This window comes from Rhinopithecus roxellana, chromosome 12 (assembly GCF_007565055.1).
Source record: "Rhinopithecus roxellana isolate Shanxi Qingling chromosome 12, ASM756505v1, whole genome shotgun sequence".
Lineage (NCBI taxonomy): Eukaryota > Metazoa > Chordata > Mammalia > Primates > Cercopithecidae > Rhinopithecus > Rhinopithecus roxellana.
This window is the reverse complement of record NC_044560.1, coordinates 60,080,942-60,103,174: the sequence shown is the minus strand read 5'-3', so window position 1 is coordinate 60,103,174 and position 22,233 is coordinate 60,080,942. Positions and strand designations below refer to the sequence as shown.

At 39.8% G+C, this 22,233-nt stretch overlaps 1 protein-coding gene across 1 annotated transcript in view; it reads right to left on the bottom strand.

The window, feature by feature from the left end:
* Positions 1-22,233, bottom strand: part of GIPC2 (GIPC PDZ domain containing family member 2) — a 99,546-nt gene that overhangs the window by 6,717 nt on the left and 70,596 nt on the right. Inside the window, exons 4-5 of the mRNA XM_010380657.2 lie at positions 22,108-22,214; positions 15,640-15,721 (exon numbers count right to left, since the gene is read on the bottom strand). Of these exons, the coding sequence (XP_010378959.2) occupies positions 15,640-15,721; positions 22,108-22,214 (189 nt within the window). The remainder of the gene's footprint in view (positions 1-15,639; positions 15,722-22,107; positions 22,215-22,233) is intronic.

The window sequence follows — 22,233 nt, the reverse complement described above, 5'->3', positions numbered from 1 at the left end:
CTTCTAAGGAAACTGCTACTCTTTCTCTTGTTTCCATCATTTTCTCTTCTCCGAGGTCTTCAGACTGTGCACCAAACACTGTCTCCCTTCATTCTACCTTTGCAACCTCTCTAATTCAATTCTTTACATTTCATTCCCACTGCTGCCATGTTATTTCCTAATCTCCAAGTCCAGTAAGCAAACTATCCTACATAGGCACATTGGACTCCCTTTCCTAAAGTACAGCTTTGATCCCACTGGGTACTGAGACAAAAGGACCATGAAGCTCCTTTCCACCTCTGAGATTATCCGTCATTCCCATACATAAAAAAATTCCATCTGGGCATAGTGGCTCACGCCCGCAGTCCCAGCTGCTAGGGAGGCTGAAGCAGGAAGATCACATGAGGCCATAAGTTTGAGACCAGCCTGAGCAACACAGCAACATCTTGTCTCTTAAAATAATGTATTTAATTTTAAAAAATAAAATTCACCAGGCATGACAGTGCACATCTGTAGTTCCAGATACTCAGAAGGCTGAGGCAAGAGGATCACTTGAGCCCAAGAATTTGAGGCTACACTGGGCTATGATCATGCCACTTCACTCTAGCTTGCACAATAGAATGAGACACTGTCTCTTAAAAAAAAATTTTTTTTCCTTGTGTAACCAACGTTTATCTTTAAAACTCTAAACCCTAATGGCAGTCTAATCTATAAAACCCTTGGTTCTCACTACACTACGCTACACTACATTAATGTTGTGCCCTCATAAATCTGACCACTCAAAATGCTATCTTCACTGCTTTCTGCATTTGCCCAGGATAACCTCCTCCTAGCCACCAGTACCACTGTCAAAATCCTTTCTCTCCTTCAAGGCTCTCTCCTCCATGAAATACTTTGTCCACAGCTGGAAGAGATATCTCCATTCTCTAAACCTTTCTGCCAGTGTTTTTCATGCTTAAATGCGTAAACAAATCGCCTAGGATCTTGGCAAAATGCAGGTTCTGGTTCAGCAGTTCGGCAGCCCTGAGATTCTGCATTTTCAACTCCCAGGTGATGCTGGTCCTCAGACAACACTTTGAATAAAAAGGTCTTGGACTGCAAATTCAACATTGCTCTGCACTGACATTTATTTTTCTGTGTATTTTTTCTCTCCTACTAACAGAATAAACTCCCAACAGATCTTGAGTAGCTTACTCAGTCTTTTATGCCCATGGTAACTAACTCAGTGTCTCGTGCATAATAAATGCTAGTGAACGGGTGGTGCAAGAGGAGGGCTCATAATTACAGTTACCTACTTTTTGCACCGACACAGTTAGCATGCACTGGGGAAAGTGAAGTCCAGAACTCTGGTCTCAGCCAGGATGTAAAAGAAGAGTAGCCAGAACGTGAAGGTGAAGTATTGCTGAAGTAGAACTCCAGTTCAGAATTGTGCTTACTCTACCATTTTAACTCTTTCTCACAGGCTTTGCAGGTAGCATTTATTAAGACAACTACCTAAAGATTATAATGACATATGGGTAACACATGTTAAGGAAGAAAGCTAGCTGAGGAAGAAATAAGATGCATACAGATAAAAGACATAAGAAAATGTACAAACCATTCAGAAATAGAAACTAACAGTATAGATGATGCTCTTAAATGTTGGGGGAGACAATGACAAGGATGCAGATGTTCACTGATGAACACTGAATCAATTTCTCTCCCTACACACACACACACACACACACACACAGACACAGACACACATACACACACATCCTTGGCTATGAGAGGGAAAAAGAAACAACTTGGTACATGGTTTTTTTATACCTCAGGAAGCTCAGCAGCAATGTCTAATGCACTAAGCCCGGGAACTCCATGTTGTAGGTCTGATCTGCACTGACTTGCAATGTCTGCTTTGGGTTTCTAGTCACAAAATGAAAGAAAATGCTGCTTCAAGATGCCCACAGTCTAACCTCACAGTCCAAAATGCATAATCTCACTCATGCACTCATTCTGGCACAACAGAAAAGTGAAAAAAAGAAAATCCCCACACTGCCCGGAGCTGCTGATACAGTCTAGTTATACAGCTCCACATGTTCTACCTCTATTACCACTGCCATTACAACTATTAATAGTAATAATCATTAGTGATCATCACTGAATGATAATACCTACATCCATTATTATTTATGATGTGACAGAAACTTTATACAGATTATTTAATCTGATTCCTTGGCAACCCTATAAGATTATTTTTATTATGCCCCTCTTATAGATGTGAAAATTAGGATTGTAAGTTTAATAATTTCCCCAAGGGCCAAAGCTCCAAACTAACAAAATTAGGACTCATGCTCCCTGTGAATTCACTCCTTTTGTGACTCTCAACAGACATTTACCAAGTACTTACTCTCAGAGAGGTACTGTGGTAAGAGCTGGGATTAAAACTAAGTAAGATATGGTATCTGCCTTCAAGAAATACCTGATCTTGTAGAAGCAACAAAAAATGCCCATTACACAGCTACATAATTGTGCTGGAAATACTGCATGTAATACAGCGCTCTACACATCTTTTAAAAACCAGTAATTTGCTATGTGAATTCAAACATGGAGCATGCAACTAAATATGTTATATATTTTTCCTAATGCATCAAGTATAAACATCGCTTTTTTGTTTTATTTCTCATCCTCAGCTGGGTTTGGTAAGCATAGTTTTTAAGACATCTTTACAGGATAAGTAAACAGTAAAATTCATCCTTTTTGATAAAATATTATAGCTCTGATCTAAGAGAAAAGCAAAAGAAACTTCAGCAAAATAAAACACTTTTTATAAAGGTACAGCATATTAACATAAGATAGCTACTAAGATTATTTTCATCTATTGATTACAATAAAATTTCAATATACCGCAATAATAAACCTGAATGCAATCTGGCAAAAAATATTCCATTAAAAGAGTATTATTTTCTTACAGTACAATGTTTAGAAACACATGAGAAAAAAAAAGAAAAAAATAGATTTAAAAAAATAGTAAAATTAATCCCTGCTACTTGGGAGGGTGATGCAGGGAGACTGCTTGAGTCCAGAATTTTGGGATCGGCCTGGGCAACATAGTGAGACCCCATCTCAAAAATAATTTTTTTAATTAGAAAGAGATTGTTTTTTACCACATATAGCAGCTAAGTGCTGACCTCTAGTGGCCATTTTTATTACTGTCACTGAACTACATTTACATTATTATTAATGACAAACCTGTTTTGGTGATACAGATCAACATATAATTTCCATTAACTTTTTAAACACTTAAACAGAACTTTTAAATATAAAATATTACTTTATGGCTAAAGCTCTTGGTACCAAAGTTTCAGAAATCTTAGTTTTCAACTCGTTAGGTGACTTTGGCAAGTTATCAAACTTCTCTGAATTTCAGTTTTCAAATCTATAAAACGGCAAATAGCAGGATGTAAAGATTAGTCATCATTATTGTTAGTTTAATCATGAAATACGCCACTATATCTCATTCTATGGAAGGTCTTCAGGCCTTACTTTTCCTAGGACTTTTTATAAATATCAACACTTTTCAAACAACTCACAAGTCAAACATCAAAAATGCAGTCAATGTAGAATGTTTTCTAACGAAAATTTCTAAAACTTCATTGGCTTTATCTGAAAACGATGACTTTCTACAGTGTTCACTGTTTTGAATTCACTATAAAAAGAAAGTAATCTGGCCAGGCCTGGTGGCTCACGCCTGCCTGTACTTGTAGCACTTTAGGAGGCCAAGGCAGGCAGATCAGCAAGGTCAGGGGTTCGAGACCAATCTGGTCAACGTGGTGAAACCCCATCTCTACTAAAAGTACAAAAAATTAGTTGGGCAAGGTGGCAGTCACCTATAATCCCAGCTATTCAGGAGGCTGAGGCAGGAGAATGGCTTGAATCGGGAGGCGGAGGTTGCGGTGAGCAAGATTGTGCCACTGCACTCCAGCCTGGGTGACACAGCAAGACTCCATCTCAAAGAAAAAAAGAAGGTGATCTTAGGAAGAAAGGAGAAATGTAATTCTCACTATTAAAACACCATTAGCGGTTCCAATGGCCAAATAGGAACAGCTCCAGTCTACAGCTTCCAGCGTGAACAATGCAGAAAATGGGTGACTTCTGCATTTCCATCTGAGGTACTGGGTTCATCTCACTGGGGCTTGTCAGACAGTGGGTGCAGGACAGTGGGTGCAGCCCACCGAGCATGAGCCAAAGCAAGGAGAGGCATTGCCTCACCCGGCAAGCACAAGGGGTTAGGGAATTCCCTTTCCTAGCCAAGGGAAGTGGTGACAGATGGCACCTGGAAAATCAGGTCACTCCCACCCTAATACTGCGCTTTTCCAACGGTCTTAGCAAATGACGCACCAGGAGATCATATCCTGCACCTGGCTTGGAGGGTCCCATACCCACGGAGCCTTGCTCATTGCTAGCACAGCAGTCTGAGATCCAACTACAAGACCTCAGTGAGGCTGGGGGAGGGGCGCCCACCATTGCTGAGGCTTACATAGGTAAAGCGACAGGGAAGCTCAAACTGAGTGGAGCCCACCGCAGCTCAAGGAGGCCTGCCTGCCTCTGTAGACTCCACCTCCGCAGGCAGGGCATAGCTGAAAAAAAGGCAGCAGAAACTTCTGCAGACTTAAACATCCCTGTCTGACAGTTTTGAAGACAGTAGTGGTTCTCCCAGCATGGAGTTTGAGATCTGAGAATGGACAGACTGCCTCCTCAAGTGGGTCCCTGACCCCCAAGTAGCCTAACTGGGAGGCACCTCCCATTAAGGCCTGACTGACACCTCATATGGCCAGATGCCCCCCTGAGATGAAGTTTCCAGAGGAACGATCAGACAGCAACATTTGCCATTCTGCAATATTTGCTGTTCTGCAGCCTCCGCTGGTGATACACAGGCAAACAGGGTCTGGAGTGGACCTGCAGCAAACTCCAACAGACCTGCAGCTGAGGGTCCTGACCGTTAGAAGGAAAACTAACAAACAAAAAGGACATCTACACCAAAACCCCATCTGTATGTCACCATCATCATCAAAGATCAAAGGTAGATAAAACCACAAAGATGGGGAGAAACCAGAGCAGAAAAGCTGAAAATTCTAAAAATCAGAGTGCCTCCTCTCCTCCAAAGGAATGCAGTTCCTCACCAAAAACAGAGCAAAGCTGGATGAAGAATGACTTTGGCGAGTTGAGAGAAGAAGGCTTCAGATGGCTGGTAATAACAAACTTCTCCAAGCTAAAGGAGAATGTTCAAACTCATTGCAAAGAAGCTAAAAACCTTGAAAAAAGATTAGACGAATGGCTAACTAGAATAAACAGTGTAGAGAAGACCTTAAATGACCTGATGGAGCTGAAAACCATGGCATGAGAAGTACATGATGCATGCACAAGCTTCAGTAGCTGATTTGATCAAGTGGAAGAAAAGGCATCAGTGATTGAAGATGAAATAAATGAAATGAAGCGAGAAGAGAAGTTTAGAGGAAAAAAAGTAAAAAGGAACAAACAACACCTCCAAGAAATATGGGACTATGTGAAAAGATCAAATCTATGTCTGATTGGTGTACCTGAAAGTGACGGGGAGAATGGAACCAAGTTGGAAAACACTCTTTAGGATAGTATCCAGGAGAACTTCCCCAACCTAGCAAGGCAGGCCAACATTAAAATTCAGGAAATACAGAGAATGCCATAAAGATACTCTTCGAGAAGAGCAACTCCAAGACACATAATTGCCAGATTCACCAAGGTTGAAATGAAGGAAAAAATGTTAAGGGCGGCCAGAGAGAAAGGTCGGGTTAACCACAAAGAGAAGCCCATCAGACTAACAGTGGATCTCTCAGCAGAAACTCTACTAGCCAGAAGAGAGTGGGGGCCAATATTCAACATTATTAAATAAAAGAATTTTCAACCCAGAATTTCATATCCAGCCAAACTAAGCTTCATAAGCAAAGGAGAAATAAAATCCTTTACAGACAAGCAAATGCTGAGAGATTTTGTCATACCAAGCCTGCCTTACAAGAGCTCCTAAAGGAAGCACTAAACATGGAAAGGAACAACCGGTACCAGCCACTGCAAAAACATGCCAAATTGTAAAAACCATTCCTGATGCTAGGAAGAAACTGCATCAACAAATGAGCAAAATAACCAGCTAACATTATAATGACAGGATCAAATTCACACATAATAATATTAACCTTAAATGTAAATGGGCTAAATGCCCCAATTAAATTGGCAAATTGGATAGAGAGTCAAGATCCATCAGTGTGCTGTATTCAGGAGATCCATCTCATGTGCAGAGACACACATAGGCTCAAAATAAAGGGACGGAGGAAAATCTACAAAGCAAATGGAAAACGAAAAAAAGCAGGGGTTGTCATCCTAGTCTCTGATAAAACAGACTTTAAACCATCAAAGATCAAAAGAGACAAAGAAGGCCATTACACAATGGTAAAGGGATCAATTCAACAAGAAGAGCTAACTATCCTAAATATATATGCACCCAATACAGGAGCACCCAGATTCATAAAGCAAGTCCTTAGAGACCTACAAAGAGACTTAGACTCTCACACAATAATAATGGGAGACTTTAACACCCCACTGTCAACATTAGACAGATCAATGAGACAAAGTTAACAAGGATATCCAGGAATTGAACTTAGCTCTGCACCAAGCAGACCTAACAGACATCTACAGAACTCTCCACCCCAAATCAACAGAATCTACACTCTTCTCAGCACCATATTGCACTTATTCCAAAATTGACCACATAGTTGGAAGTAAAGCATTCCTCAGCAAATGTAAAAGAACAGAAATTATAACAAACTGTCTCTCAGACCACAGTGCAATCAAACTAGAACTCAGGATTAACAAACTCACTCAAAACCACTCAACTACATGGAAACTGAACAACCTGCTCCTGAATGACTATTGGGTACATAATTAAATGAAGGCAGAGATAAAGATGTTCTTTGAAACCAATGAGAACAAAGACACAACATACCAGAATCTCGGAGACACAATTCAAGCAGTGTGTAGAGGGAAATTTATAGCACTAAATGCCCACAAGAGAAAGCTGGAAAGATCTAAAATTGACACCCTAGCATCACCATTAAAAGAACTAGAGAAGCAAGAGCAAACACATTCAAAAGCTAGCAGAAGGCAACAAATAACTCAGATCAGAGCAGAACTGAAGGAGATAGAGACACAAAAAACCCTTCAAAAAATCAATGAATCCAGGAGCTGGGTTTTTTTAAAAGATCAACAAAATAGATAGACCACGAGCCAGACTAATAAAGAAGAAAAGAGAGAAGAATCAAATAGATGCAATAAAAAAATGACACAGGGGATATCACCACCAATCCCACAGAAATACAATCTACCATCAGAGAATACTATAAACACTTGTATGCAAATAAACTAGAGAATCTAGAAGAAACGGATAAATTCCTGGACACATACACCCTCCCAAGACTAAACCAGGAAGAAGTTGAATCCCTGAATAGACCAATAACAGGCTCTGAAATTGAGGCAATAATTCATAGCCTACCAACCAAAAAAAGTCCAAGACCAGATGGATTCATGGCCGAATTCTACCAAAGGTTCAAGGAGGAGCTGGTACCACTCCTTCTGAAACTATTCCAATCAACAGAAAAAGAGGGAATCCTCCTTAACTCATTTTATGAGACCAACATCATCCTGATACCAAAGCCTGGCAGAGACACACAAAAAAAAGAGAATTTTAGACCAATATCCCTGATGAACATCAATGCGAAAATCCTCAATAAAATACTGGCAAACCAAATCCAGCAGCGCATCAAGCTTATCCACCACGATCAAGTTGGCTTCATTCCTGGGATGCAAGGCTGGTTCAACATATGCAAATCAATAAACGTAATCCATCATAAACAGAACCAAAGACAAAAACCACATGATTATCTCAATAGATGCAGAAAAGGCCTTTGACAAAATTCAACAGCCTTTCATGCTAAAAACTCTCAATAAATTCGGTATTCATGGAATGTATCTCAAAATAATAAGAGCTATTTATGACAAACCCACAGCCAGTATCATACTGAATGGGTAAAAACTGGAAGCATTGCCTTTGAAAACTGGCAAAGACAGGGATGCCCTCTCTCACCACTCCTATTCAACATAGGGTTGGAAGTTCTGGCCAGGACAATCAGGCAGGAGAAAGAAATAAAGGGAATTCAATTAGGAAAAGAGAAAGTCAAATTGTCCCTGTTGCCGATGACATGACTGTATATTTAGAAAACCCCATCGTTTCAGCCCAAAATCTCCTTAAGCTGATAAGCAACTTCAGCAAAGTCTCAGGATACAAAATCAATGTGCAAAACTCACAAGCATTCCTATACACCAATAACAGACAAACAGAGCCAAATCATGAATGAACTTCCATTCACAATTGCTTCAAAGAGAATAAAATACCTAGGAATCCAACTTACAAGGGATGTGAAGGACCTCTTCAAGGAGAACTACAAACCACTGCTCAATGACATAAAAGAGGACACATCAAATGGAAGAACATTCCATGCTCATGGAAACGAAGAATCAATATCATAAAAATGGCCATACTGCCCAAGGTCATTTATAGATTCAATGTCATCCCCATTAAGCTACCAATGACTTTCTTCACAGAATTGGAAAAAACTACTTTAAAGTTCACATGGAACCAAAAAAGAGCCCACATTGCCAAAACAATCCTAAGCCAAAAGAATAAAGCTAGAGGCATCACACTACCTGACTTCAAACTATACTCCAAGGCCACAATAACCAAAACAGCATGGTACTGGTACCAAAACAGAGATATAGACCAATGGAACAGAACAGAGCCCTCAGAAATAATACCACACATCTACAATTATTGGATCTTTGACAAACCTGACAAAAACAAGAAATGGGGAAAGGATTCCCTATTTAATAAATGGTGCTGGAAAAACTGGCTGGCCATATGTAGAAAGCTGAAATTGGATCCCTTCCTTATACAAAAATTAATTCAAGATGGATTAAAGACTTAAATGTTAGACCTAAAACCATAAAAAAACCCTGAAGAAAACCTAGGCAATACCATTCAGGACATAGGCATGGGTAAGGACTTCATGTCTAAAACACCAAAAGCAATGGCAACAAAAGCCAAAATTGACAAATGGGATCTAATTAAACTAAAGAGCTTCTGCACAGCAAAAGAAACTACCATCAGAGTGAACAGGCAACCTACAGAATGGGAGAAAATTTTTGCAATCTACTTATCTGACAAAGGGCTAATATCCAGAACCTACAAAGAACTCAAACAAATTCACAAGAAAAAAAAAACCCCATCAAAAAGTGGGTGAAGGATATGAACAGACACTCCTCAAAAGAAGATATTTATGCAGCCAACAGACACATGAAAAAATGCTCATCATCACTCGCCATCAGAGAAATGCAAATAAAAACCACAATGAGATACCATCTCACACCATTTCGAATGGTGATCATTAAAAAGTCAAGAAACAACAGGTGCTGGAGAGAATGTAGAGAAATAGGAACACTTTTACACTGTTGGTGAGACCGTAAACTAGTTCAACCACTGTGGAACACAGTGTGGTGATTCCTCAAGGATCTAGAACTAGAAATACCATTTGACCCAGTCATCCCATTACTGGGTATACACCCAAAGGATTATAAATCATGCTGCTACAAAGACACATGCACATGTATGTTTATTGAAGCACTATTCACAATAGCAAAGACTTGGAACCAACCCAAATGTCCATCAGTGACAGACTGGATTAAGAAAATGTGGCACATATACACCATGGAATACTATGCAGCCATAAAAAAGGATGAGTTCGTGTCCTTTGTAGGGACATGGATGCAGCTGGAAACCATCATTCTCAGCAAACTATCACAAGAACAGAAAACCAAACACCGCATGTTCTCACTCATAGGTGGGAACTGAACAATGAGATCACTTGGATACTGGAAGGGGAACATCACACACCAGGGCCTGTCGTGGGGAGGGGGAGGTGGGAGGGCTAGCATTAGGAGATATACCTAATGTAAATGATGAGTTAATGGGTGCAGCACACCAACATGGCACATGTATACATATGTAACAAACCTGCACGTTGTGCACGTGTACCCTAGAACTGAAAATATAATAAAAAAATAAAATAAATGAAACACCATTACTGCATACTTTTTCAAGAGCTATAACAGACTTCGTATCTGGTCCAAAAGCAAACTAGTAAAATTTTTAAAAAGAAAAGATGTTATAGAATAAATGACTTAGAAACAATCAATCTTCTTTTCACACATATCAGGATCTCAATAAATTTGAAATCCTAAAATTCTGAAGTTGCTTGGATGATCTCCAAACTCCTAAACTGGTATCATCAGAAAACATTATAATTCTATATACAACTTACACAGTTTCCTTAAACATTCAGCAAGAAACTTGTATGATACAACTTTATACTGAGTTAGGTCAAGACTATATGAGGCCTTATATGATTCAACGTCTTTTAGAACGTTTATTTTTTTTCATGGATAACATCCCAGGGTGACCTATGTTGACACTGGTTGGTAGAAAAGTCATAGTTCACAACTAAACTTTACAATCAAATGAAGCACTTTCATCTTCAGGATTACTCTCTACAAAAATTCATTTAAATTGCTGGGCATGGTGGCTCACGCCTGTTATTTCAGCACTTTGGGAGGCTGAGGTGAGTGGATCACCAGGTCAGGAGATCGAGACCATCCTGGCTAACATGGTGAAACCCCGTCTCCACTAAAAATACAAAAAACTAACCGGGCATGGTGGCGGGCACCTGTAGTCTCAGCTACTCGGGAGGCTGAGGCAGGAGAATGGCATGAACCCGGGAGGCGGAGCTTGCAGTGAGCCGAGATCGCACCACTACACTCCAGCCTGGGCGACAGAGCAAGACTCCATCTCAAAAAAGAAAATTCATTTAAATGATTTTCCATTTTCAAATAATAAAACCTCTTAATCCATTTTTGAGGATAGTGTTCTAAGACACGTTGTTGCCATATTACTTTTTAAATTTTTAAAATATATACTTACATTAATATAGAAAAATGTGATGTCAATGTAATTTGCATTAAGAATTAATATTTCTGAAAGCTAAGAAATACTAAGAATATTTATACAAGTAAATATATTTGTCTGTTAAATCAGTACCACACTTGTGATTTATATTTCATGCTAATCAGATCTGAATAATGAAAGAAATTCCTTATTTAACAATGGTTTGCATTCTTCAAATAATTACTTTCCTTACACTTTACCTGCCTAGGTAACTGACCACATTGCTAATCATGTGTAATGATAATGGCTTTTAATGTCAATTAGAGGAATTTGTTACAGATGACTAATTCACTTTACAAAGAAATTTCTAGTTAATTTACAAAGAATTTGTAAGGAATGTTTAGTGTCCTGAATTTCCTTTTTTTAAGCTGCATTTTCTTTTTTTCTTTTTTTTTTTTTATTTACTTATTTGTTTTTGTTTTTTTAGAGACAGGATCTCACTCTGTTGCCCAGTCTAAAGTGCAGTGGCACCATCCTAGCTCACTGCAGCTTCAAACTCTTGGACTCAAGCAATCCTCCTGCCTCAGACTCTCAAGTGGCTACAAGTTCAGGTGCATGCCACCATGCCTGGCTAATTTTTTTTTTTTACTAGAGACAGGGTCTCATCTCACTATGTCACCCAAGCTGGTCTCTTTTAGGGTTAGTTTTAGGGTTAGCTTTAGGATTAGTGGCTCGAGCCAAATATATATGCCTGTAAGCAATATTACATCATATCTCTGTTACTGTATGTGAGCATAAATACATCTATGCATATGTGTGTATGTATATGTAAAAATTCATGTATATGTACGTGTATTTGCTTCCCTCCTATATGGCAAAATACCATTAAAGAATGGCCCATAGCCCAAGACTGTTGTACAAATAAACATTTCTATTCTAAATTTGATTTATGTACATGTTGATGCCTCTATTTATTTGTTACATATTTCCTTATATGTCTAAAAGTATTCATGTTTATGTGTATGCTTGTCTTTATTCCTAGTTAGATCTTTTCCTAGGCCCTGCGTCTGTGATTCACTCCAGACCATAGCATGGATTCTATTGTTCCTTGAGAGGGGCAGTTTCAAAACAGGAGACTGAGGCTGGGCTTAGCGGCTCAACACCTGTAATTCCAACACTTTGGGAAATCAAGGCAAGAGAATGGCTTGAGCCCAGGAGTTCAAGACCAGCCTAGGTAACACAGGTAGACCCCATCTCTACAAAAATTAAACTTAAAAAAATTAGCCAGGCAAAAGGATTAGAAAGAGAAGTTGTCAGACGTTGGTTTTCAGCTTTAACTTCTTGTCTGCACAGAGGAAAAAAGAATCTATAGGAAAATTTTATATTTTTCTCCAAGGAGCAAGGAACAAACTACCAATGTTTTTAAGTTGCAGACAGCATCTGTATATCCAGTACAGAAATTTTATTTTAAAAGTTCACTAAGGGCCGGCAATGATGGCTCATACCTGTAATCTCTCCCTGCACTTTGAGAGGTCAAGACAGGGGGATCACTTGAGCCTGAGCAACATAGCAAGTCCCCATCTCTGCCAAAAAAAATTATTTTTGAAAAATAAAAGAAGACATGCATACAGCCAACAGACACATGAAAAAATACTCATCATCACTGGCCATCAGAGAAATGCAAATCAAAACCACAATGAGATACCATCTCACACCAGTTAGAATGGCAATCATTCAAAAGTCAGTAAACAACAGGTGCTGGAGAGGATGTGGAGAAATAGGAACGCTTTTACACTGTTGGTGGGACTGTAAACTAGTTCAACCATTATGGAAAACAGTATAGCGATTCCTCAAGGATCTAGAACTAGAAGTACCATATGACCCAGCCATCCCATTACTGGGTATATACCCAAAGGATTATAAACCATGCTTCTCTAAAGACACATGCACATGTATGTTCACTACGGCACTATTCACAATAGCAAAGACTTGGAATCAACCCAAATGTCCATCTGTGACAGACTGGATTAAGAAAATGTGGCACATATACACCATGGAATACCATGCAGCCATAAAAAAGGATGAGTTCATGTCCTTTGTAGGGACATGGATGCAGCTGGAAACCATCATTCTCAGCAAACTATCACAAGAACAGAAAACCAAACACCGCATGTTTTCACTCATAGGTGAGAACTGAACAATGAGATCACTTGGACTCAGGAAAGGGAACATCACACACCAGGGCCTATTATGGGGAGGTGGAGGGGGGAGGGATTGCATTGGGAGTTATACTTGATGTAAAGGACGAGTTGATGGGTGCTGACAAGTTGATGGGTGCAGCACACCAGCATGCCACAAGTATACATATGTAACAAACCTGCACGTTATGCACATGTACCCTAGAACTTAAAGTATAATAATAAAAAAGAAAAAAAAATCGTTTCAACATGCAATCAAAAAAATAATAATAATAATGTATCAATATTAGTTCAACTGAAACAAATGTATCACACTAATGCAAGATTTGTTAATAATAGATAAGAATTGTGCAAAGGAGAGGGATAAATGGAAACTGTACTTTCTGCTCAATTTTTCTGTAAATGTAAAGGCTATTAATTTAAAAATATTCTCAAATAGAAAACTCCAGACATAGAAATAAATAAATAAATAAATAAATAAATAAATAAATAAATAAAATAAAATAAAATAAATAGCCAGGTATGGAGGCACACACCTGTGGTCCTAGTTACATGGGAGGCTGAGGTAGGAGAAGGGCGTGGGCCCAGGAATCAAGGCTGCAGTGAACTATGATTGTGTTACTGCACTCCAGCCTGGGTGACAGAGTGAGATCCTGTCTCAAAAATTAAAAAATAAAAGTTCACATAGGCAAGAGAGAAAATAAGAACAGATTCTGTTAAATAAAATTTATAGGAGGTGATTGGTTTGGACTGAGCTCCTGTACTAGGCCTAATAGACCAAACCAAAATGGAGTTACCCATGCTGAAGTTCCACTCACTAAGCCAAACTAAGTTGTTTATCTGACCTTCCATGAAATCAGGAGAAAGAGAGGTAATAGCCAAATCCCCAGATGGGCCAGTTTTAGCTGGCATGATAAGGAAATTCCCTCTGGTTTCCCCTTTACAAAGAAAGTAACCTTGCAACGGGAACCCACTCTTTGTTCTGTTTCTGCTTTCTTCAGCCATTTTCTGACTATAGAGTCAACCTCCTCTGCTCAGCTCATCAGAGCACTCGTTTTGAGGTGCTGCCTGATACTAGAGTTGCAAATAAAAGCCAATTGAGATTTTTAAGCTAAATTTGTTTTGTTTTTGGTAATTCTAAAAGGAAAATGGAAAATGAGTGGAAGTAGAAAAGAATAAATGGGCTTCAAACACTCTACCTACTAGTGGATAAACAAAATAGTCAAGTTCTTACCTTTAAAAAATGTATGAAGTACCTGATTCAAATGCATACCTGTGAATGCATGCAGACATAAACCTCCACACTGGAGTGTACATTTACTCCCTTTTCTCTAACCAGCATGCTACTGCCCTACTTAATGGGCATTTATCTTGCTTCTGCATGAGAAGGGTTAGGCCTTTTTACACTCTTGACCCTTGTATTTCAGGGTCACTCTCAGTTCCAGATCATTCATCCCAGACCTAACCATCCTCCTGGACTCAGGGACTGGCTCACTTCAGCCAATCAGACCAACCAGAGACAATATTGGGCACTTTGTTTGAATGATTTGGAAGAGGTCCTCCCTCCTTCTCATTGTGCTTGATGCCACGAGGATGTAGAGGCTGGAGCAATGGCAGTCATTTTGGCCCCATGAGGGAGAGACTGAAGCTGCCAGGGGATACCACAGGGGCCTGAAATGAAGCCAGGACTGAGAAGAGAAATCACATCCTGATGACACCATGAAAACTCAGGATCCAGCCATTCTTGAAGCCAAGGTCTAGCTCTGGACTTTTCAATTATAAGAACCAATAAGTCTCTCTTTTTTATTTTCCTTAAGCCAGTTGGAATTAGGGTTTTTTGTTTGGTCTTTGTTTTGGTCATTTGCAACTGGTAGAGTCTTAACTGATAAATCAAACCCTGACAGCCTAATGATGACATAAGAAATACACAGAAATTCAACTGTTCAACTGCCTTTCTCAGTCATATGCCAAGTGTGTCCTCTTTCTTCATATTTCTAATTCTTTGTTCATAGGGCTTGAGTAACCCTGTTAAAGGGTGCAATTTAATCAATGTACATCTGATATATCAAATAATAATGCCTTTTATAGGTATCATCTACAAAATCCATTTTATGTATATTTCTAAATCCAAAAAAAACAACACTAAAGGAGACAGTAGTCACAGTTTAATGATTAAGAACTAACTAAAATGTTTTAAAGTTTACTTGGCACTAAGACCTCATAGCTAGAAAGGGGTAAGGGCCAGGTCTTCTTTTCGATATTGTTATCTTTATGTCCATCATTCTTTTCATCACACCACAAATATTTTTATCTTCAAAAGTATAATTGACTATATGTACAAATAAGACATAAACATTAAGCAGATTAAGAGATACAAGACTTTGTTAAATAGTATAATCTTACCTAAATCAGTATCTCGAATTCCCATGTACAATTCAAGAACATCATCAATCTTTTCAATTGCCTTTGCTTTGGTTTCAGAAGGCTTTATCAAAAAAGAGAGAAATAAGATATTATATAACAAAATCTCTTGATTGTCAGGGCATACACAAGAGAAAGTCTGATGTGGAGCCAGTTCATGATTGTATACTTCAGCTAATTTTAATGGAAATATATCTAGAATGTGCTCTGTAACTAAATACATATCAATACAGTAAATACTTATTTTTAGTGTCTGCACTAAGAGTTATGGATTCAAAAAAGAAAAGCCAGGAACACCATCCGCAAGTAGCTAACAATCTAGAAGAGGAAACAGATGTGAAAATAAATAACATGTAATAGTTTTTAAAGGATATAAAACTTACAGAAGCATCACAGGGAAGGAAGCAAATTTATATCGCTAACAGTCATAGAAGACTTTAGAAAGAAGGTGACTTGGCTGAGCACAGTGGCTCATGCCTGTAATCCCAGCACTTTGGAAGGCTGAGGTGGGAGAGTTGCTTCAGCCTAGGAGTTCAAGACCAGCCCAGGCAACATGGTGAGACTCCATCTCCACCAAAAAAAAAAAAAAAAAAAAAAAAAAAAAAAATCAATTAATTAAAATAATTAGCTGGGTGTGGTGGCACATGCTTGTAATCTCAGCCACTTGGGAGGCTAAAATGGTAGGATCACTTGAGCCTGAGAGGTCTAGACAAGCCTGGGCAATATGGCAAGATTCTATCTCTACCAGTTAATTAATTTAATTAAAAAGTAACCAGGTGTGGTGATATGCACCTTTAGTCCCAGCCACCCAGAAGGCTAAATTGAGAAGATCACTTAAGCCCAGGAAAATGAGGCTGTAGTGAGCCATAATTCTGCCACTGCACTCCAGCCTGACAAAAGGGCAAGACTCTGTCTCAGAAAAAAAGAAGGATGTCTTAAGAACTGTGGTGGGTTTTGTTTTTTGTTTTGTTTTGTTTTGTCTTCTTTTGTTTCGTTTCGTTTGAGACAAAGTCTCCTTCTGTTGTCCAGGCTGAAGTGCAGTGGTGTGATCTCAGCTCACTGCAACCTCTGCCTCCCAAGTAGCTGGGATTATAGGCGTGCACCACCACGCCCAGCTAATTTTTTGTGTTTTTTTAGTAGAGACGGGGTTTTCACCATGTTGGCCAGGCTAGTACAGGCGTGAGCCACCACGCCCAGCCAAGAACTGCGTTTTCAGTGATGAAGAGGAATAAGCAGGAGAGGATACTTCAAGTAGGATGTAATATAGATAGGCAAAGTCTAAGTAAGGTCAGAGAGTCATGTTAGAGGGATGCCAGAAGTCCCATGTAGCTGGAGAACACAGTGACAAATACGACTAGATCTTGAGGGGTCCTGTGTACCATGAAAAGGATTTTGGTCTTTATTGTGCAGGCCGGAGTCTTCAAACTTTTGATGGTTCATCCCAATAGTAAAACATTTCTGAACAAATACCCTTATTGTGTATTTTTAACTTTATTGTATGTATTGTTTACAAATTACAAATGTATTACTGTATTAATATATTGTATACATTATAAAAATACACCAAAAAATGAAATTTTATAAGAATGAGATGATAAAATAATATTTTTAAGATCATTTTTGTGTTATGTATTAACGGTACCAAAACATTTTTGTTCTTCCCAAAACAATTACTAAACATTTCAGTAGAAATATTATTTTAACTTTTTGGTTTAATATTTGGTAAATTCTGCTCAGTTTATTTCAATACTTGGCTTTAAATGGCTTCATAGCTGAAAATGGAATTGCCCAAAGATGTTAACTACTCAACTATACATGCAAATGTAGAATTCATGATTTAGATTATAAGAATTTCGTGTTACTTTCAACACTGTTATAAATATATATTGTTTTGTAGTCTCAAATTTTATTAAAATCATGCACTGTATAGCAAATAAAAATCTATTTCCTTGAAGATATTAGTACAACTTTCTCACATCTTTATTTACAAGAACTAAACCTTAAAAACAATAATTAAAAGACAATATATTGCTCTTGCCTTCATTACAATGTATCTTGAATTGTCTGTATAAAGCAACAGGCTATGCAAACTAACAGGTATTAACCTTTACATCTATCCAGGCACATTTTAAGTTATGGTGACAAGTGACAGTACTCCTCATACACAAATGGCCACCAATATTTTACCATTCTAATATTACCTATTTGCTACGGAACAGATCTGGATCTATCACCTCTTCTCCATCCACATGCTGTTTGCCAGTGTTTAGTCCTCATCTTTTCTGATTTGCAGAGGTTTCCTATTTTGTCTCCCTGCCTTTGGTCTTCACCCTCTCAAATCCAAGCTGCTCAACAACCCATCCCCTGGAACCAAGGGATTTTTCTAAAACACAAAACTGATTGTGTTACTCCCCTCATAATTCTTAAATGGCTCCCTCATTATCCACAAGGCCCTTCACATCCTAACCCCAGCCCATGCCTCCAGCCTCATCACCCCTAACCAGTACTTCCAGCACCCCACACTCCAATCTCATGGACAGCTTACAGGTCCCCAAAACCCATTATTGTTCCATGCCTAGAACACTCTTCTTCCCCATTTTCAACTCACTTACTCATTTCTTCCAGAGAGAAACTCTTCCTGACCTCCTTTTTTTTTTTTTTTTTTTTTCTTAGATGGAGTCTCAATCTGTCACCCAGGCTGGAGTGCAATGGCATGATCTCGGCTCACTGCAGCCTCCACCTCCTGGGCTCAAGTGATTCTCCTGCCTCAGCCTCCCAAGTAGCTGGGATTACAGGTGCCCACCACCATGCCTGGCTAATTTTTATGTTTTTAGTAGAGATGGGGTTTCATCACGTTGGCCAGGCTAGTCTCAAACTCCTGACCTCAGGGAACCCACCCACATCAGCCTCCCAAAGTTCTGGGATTACAAGCATGAGCCACTGCACCCAGCCTTCTGACCTCCTTTCTTTCCCCAATCCCTGACAATGGTTGATCAGCCCCTTCTTTGTGATACTGTGTATCCTGTACCTGCTTCCATTAACCCTATCCCACTGGGTTGCAATAGTTTCTTTTCATGCTTCTCTCCTTTTAGAAGAGAAACAGGGTCTTTGTTCTTCTTTGTATCACCAGCACTTAGACTGTGCCCGTCTCAGCAAGCACACATTGAATAAAGTATGAGGTTATGCAAGTGGTTTGTCTCTGTGTGCCCACCTAAATCCCATCTTGAATTGTAATCCCCACGTGTCAAGGGAGGGACCTGGTGGGAGGTGACTGCATCATGAGGTGGTTTCCCCCATGCTGTTCTCGTGATAGTGAGGGAGTTCTCACAAGATCTGATGGCTTCAAAAGTGACAGTTCCTCCTGTACACTCACTCTCTCCTGCCGCCATGTAAGATGTGCCTTGCTTCCCCTTCACCTTCTGCCATGATTGTAAGTTTCTTGAGGCCTCCCCAGCCATGCGGAAATGTGAGTCAATTAAACCTCTTTACTTTTAAATCATGCAGTCTCAGGTATTCTTTATAGCAGTGTGAAAACGGACTAATACAGAGAATCTTACACCATTTTCAGAATCTGTGCTAGGTGATTAAGGGAGTGATTTGTTTCAAATCCTATAAATCCTTTAAATCCTTAAAGTGTTTGAAATTAGATTTTAGGTCATTTGTGTCAAATTTAATATTAGCACCAAACCGCTTTTTCCTTTCATTATGAGCTATTTTTAATTGCCCTATTTTACTAAACAGGCTATGAAAATAGGAATGGATTTTTAGATGTTTATCTTTGAATGAATCTTTCCTACCTCCCCAGGTAGATCTTAAGCTGCTCTTTTCCATTGAGGCACCTTTGCCACAGCAGGAGCTTAACAAAGAGGGATGGATGATTTAACCCTTAGAAGATGCCCTTCCTCCTGAAGTGATGTGGCGTTTTTCCTGCTGACCTGCTTCCTCTGTGAGCTCTTTAAAGGTCTGCTCATTTTTCCTCACCGCCTCCAGCAAAAGGCAGAGCTGACATTCTCCCAGCTCCCCACAGCCAGCTCCTTCCCCTCTCTTCTTCTCTTCTCTGATAAATTCCTTTCTTCCACTGAGATTTGCTTATTCATTCAATAAACACTTACTGGCCTTCAGCAATATACCAGGCAGTGTGCTGGTCCACAGAGGGAAAATAAAGGCTCCAAACACCCAGAAGTCACTGTCCTGGGTTTCCTTCACATACCTCATCATATCTCCTTTTCAAAACACTTTTTGCTCTATCAGGTCTCTTCATTGCCATTTGCCTCCGATCGGTCCTTTCATTCTCCCAGAACCCAAGCATTTGACTCAGGAACTTCCTCTGGATCTCCCCAAAACTGATAACACCCTGGGTGACTCGACACTCCTAAGGACAGCCTTGGCCTCGTGGGTTCCTTAAGTGTCCGCTTCAATAAACCACCCTTATGACCAACCCTGGACATTGTCACCCAACAAGTTCTGGGATCCACTCTGTGAAACAGCCTCAAAACTGTTCACCTGTCTCTTTTTTCCTTCAAACACATAGGAACCCAGACAGTGTTCACATACAGAGAGACCCTAGAAGGGCCCAGTGCCTTGCCCCTGCCCCCTGGAGCTCACAGGTGTCAGTCACCTGCTCGACATCCCGTCTGCCCACAGGAGGGTTGCTGCTGCTGTGGGCCTGCTGCTTGACACTCGGAATCCTTACCATCACCACCCCAACCCTGCAGTTTTCTTCCTCCACCCTTCTTGCCTCTAGCTGTCACTTCTCCTTCTGGTGTTTTTCACTCAAACACTAACCTGTATGTAGATAAAGTCATTCAAAGGGAAAAACCCTTGCTTTTCTCAAACTAAAAGAAATCATTTATTAATTCATCAACGCACCAAAGATTTCCATTCCTTCAGTATACCAGGTCCTATTCTAGGTGCTGGGGATGCAGCAGTGAACAAGACATGTGAGCAAAGGAGCTAGACAGTAGACAAAATTAATCAAAGATAAAAAGAGTCCTAGGGTGTTTAGTGCTGATATGGTTTGACTGTGTCTCCACCCAAATCTCATCTTGAATTGCAGCTCCCCTAATCCCCACATGTTGTGGGAGGGACCTGGTGGTAGGTAACTGAAGCATGGGGGCAGGTTTTTCCTATGCCATTGTTCTCGTGATAGTGAATAAGTCTCACGAGATCTGAGGTTTTACTAAGGGCAGTTCCCCTGCACACACTCTCTTGCCTGCTGCCATATAAGACGTGCCTTTGCTCCTCCTTCACCTTCCGCCATGATTGTGAGGCCTCCCCAGCTATGTATAACTGTGAGTCCATTAAACCTCTTTTTCTTTATAAATTACCCAGTCTCAGGTATGTCTTTATTAGCAGTGTGAAAACGGACTAATACAATTAATTGCTTTGACAGAAATTAAGGGCGTGGAAGAGTGGGCAGTGGGAGGGGTGGAGGGAGTTGTTGTTTATACAGGATGCTCGGAAAAGGCCTTTGAGATAGACAATGTGTGGGCAGAAACCTAATGATGGCAAGGGAGCAAGCTATGTAGATAAATGGGCAAAACATTTAGGCAGAGACAACAGCAGTACTGACAGCCTGAGAGGGGTATACACCTGGAGTGTTTGGGAACAGTAAGGAGACCAGCATGACTGAAGCAGAGGAAGCCAGGGCAGAGGGGTGGGAATTGAGAACAGAGAAGAAACATGGAGTTTGGTCACATTGGTCATTCTGAGGACTTCAGCTTTTATTCTGAGTGTCATGGGAAGCCACTGGAGGGTTGTGAACAGAAAAGTGACATAATTTCTCCTGCATATTTTAAGGATCATTCTGAAGGTTGTGCTGAGCACAGGTGGAAAGAAGGCAAGGTTCGTGAACACAGGTGGACTAAACAGGTGATTGCAATATCCAGGATAAGATGATGGTGCCTTGGGGCACAGTGGTGGGCAGGGGCGATGAGAAGTCATTGGACTCCAGTATCTTATAGCAGTAGATCCACTAGGATTTGCTGATGGAAGCGACGTGGGACATGAACGAAAAGAGTCAAAGATGACTACAAGGTTTTTTATGTGAGAAGAGGAGTTTAGGAATATAATCTTTCATTATCAAAATCTTCTTTTGTTGACTCCTACAGGTGGCTCTGAAACTTTTTCTTGGCTCTCAGAGAGCTTTGGTTGACTTAAGTTTTTGAGATAGTCCAGCTGTCTATAGAGTCTAGAAATGTCACCTACAGGTAGCTGAGAATTTCTATAGATCACAATCTCTTCTCATGTCCTTAACTTCTTTATTTCCTTTTTAAATACCTTCAGTAATTTCCAGATTGTTTAAATAGGCAATGAATTAAAAGTCCAAGTTTTGACTAGAATGAATGGAATCTTATCCAACTTTGTGAGTTTATCTTTATTTCCAGTTCCAATAATCACAAATATCTCAGCATTTCCAAGCAGAACAGGAAGTAAATGAACATAACATACCATTTCTTCCACGGTGGCCGGACCTTTTGATCTCAGGCGAAGTGTTGCCCTTCCACAACCAATTTTTTCTCCTGATGACTTTCCAGCCTTTGACCTCGGCTCTATTTCTACAATACAATGAACAGG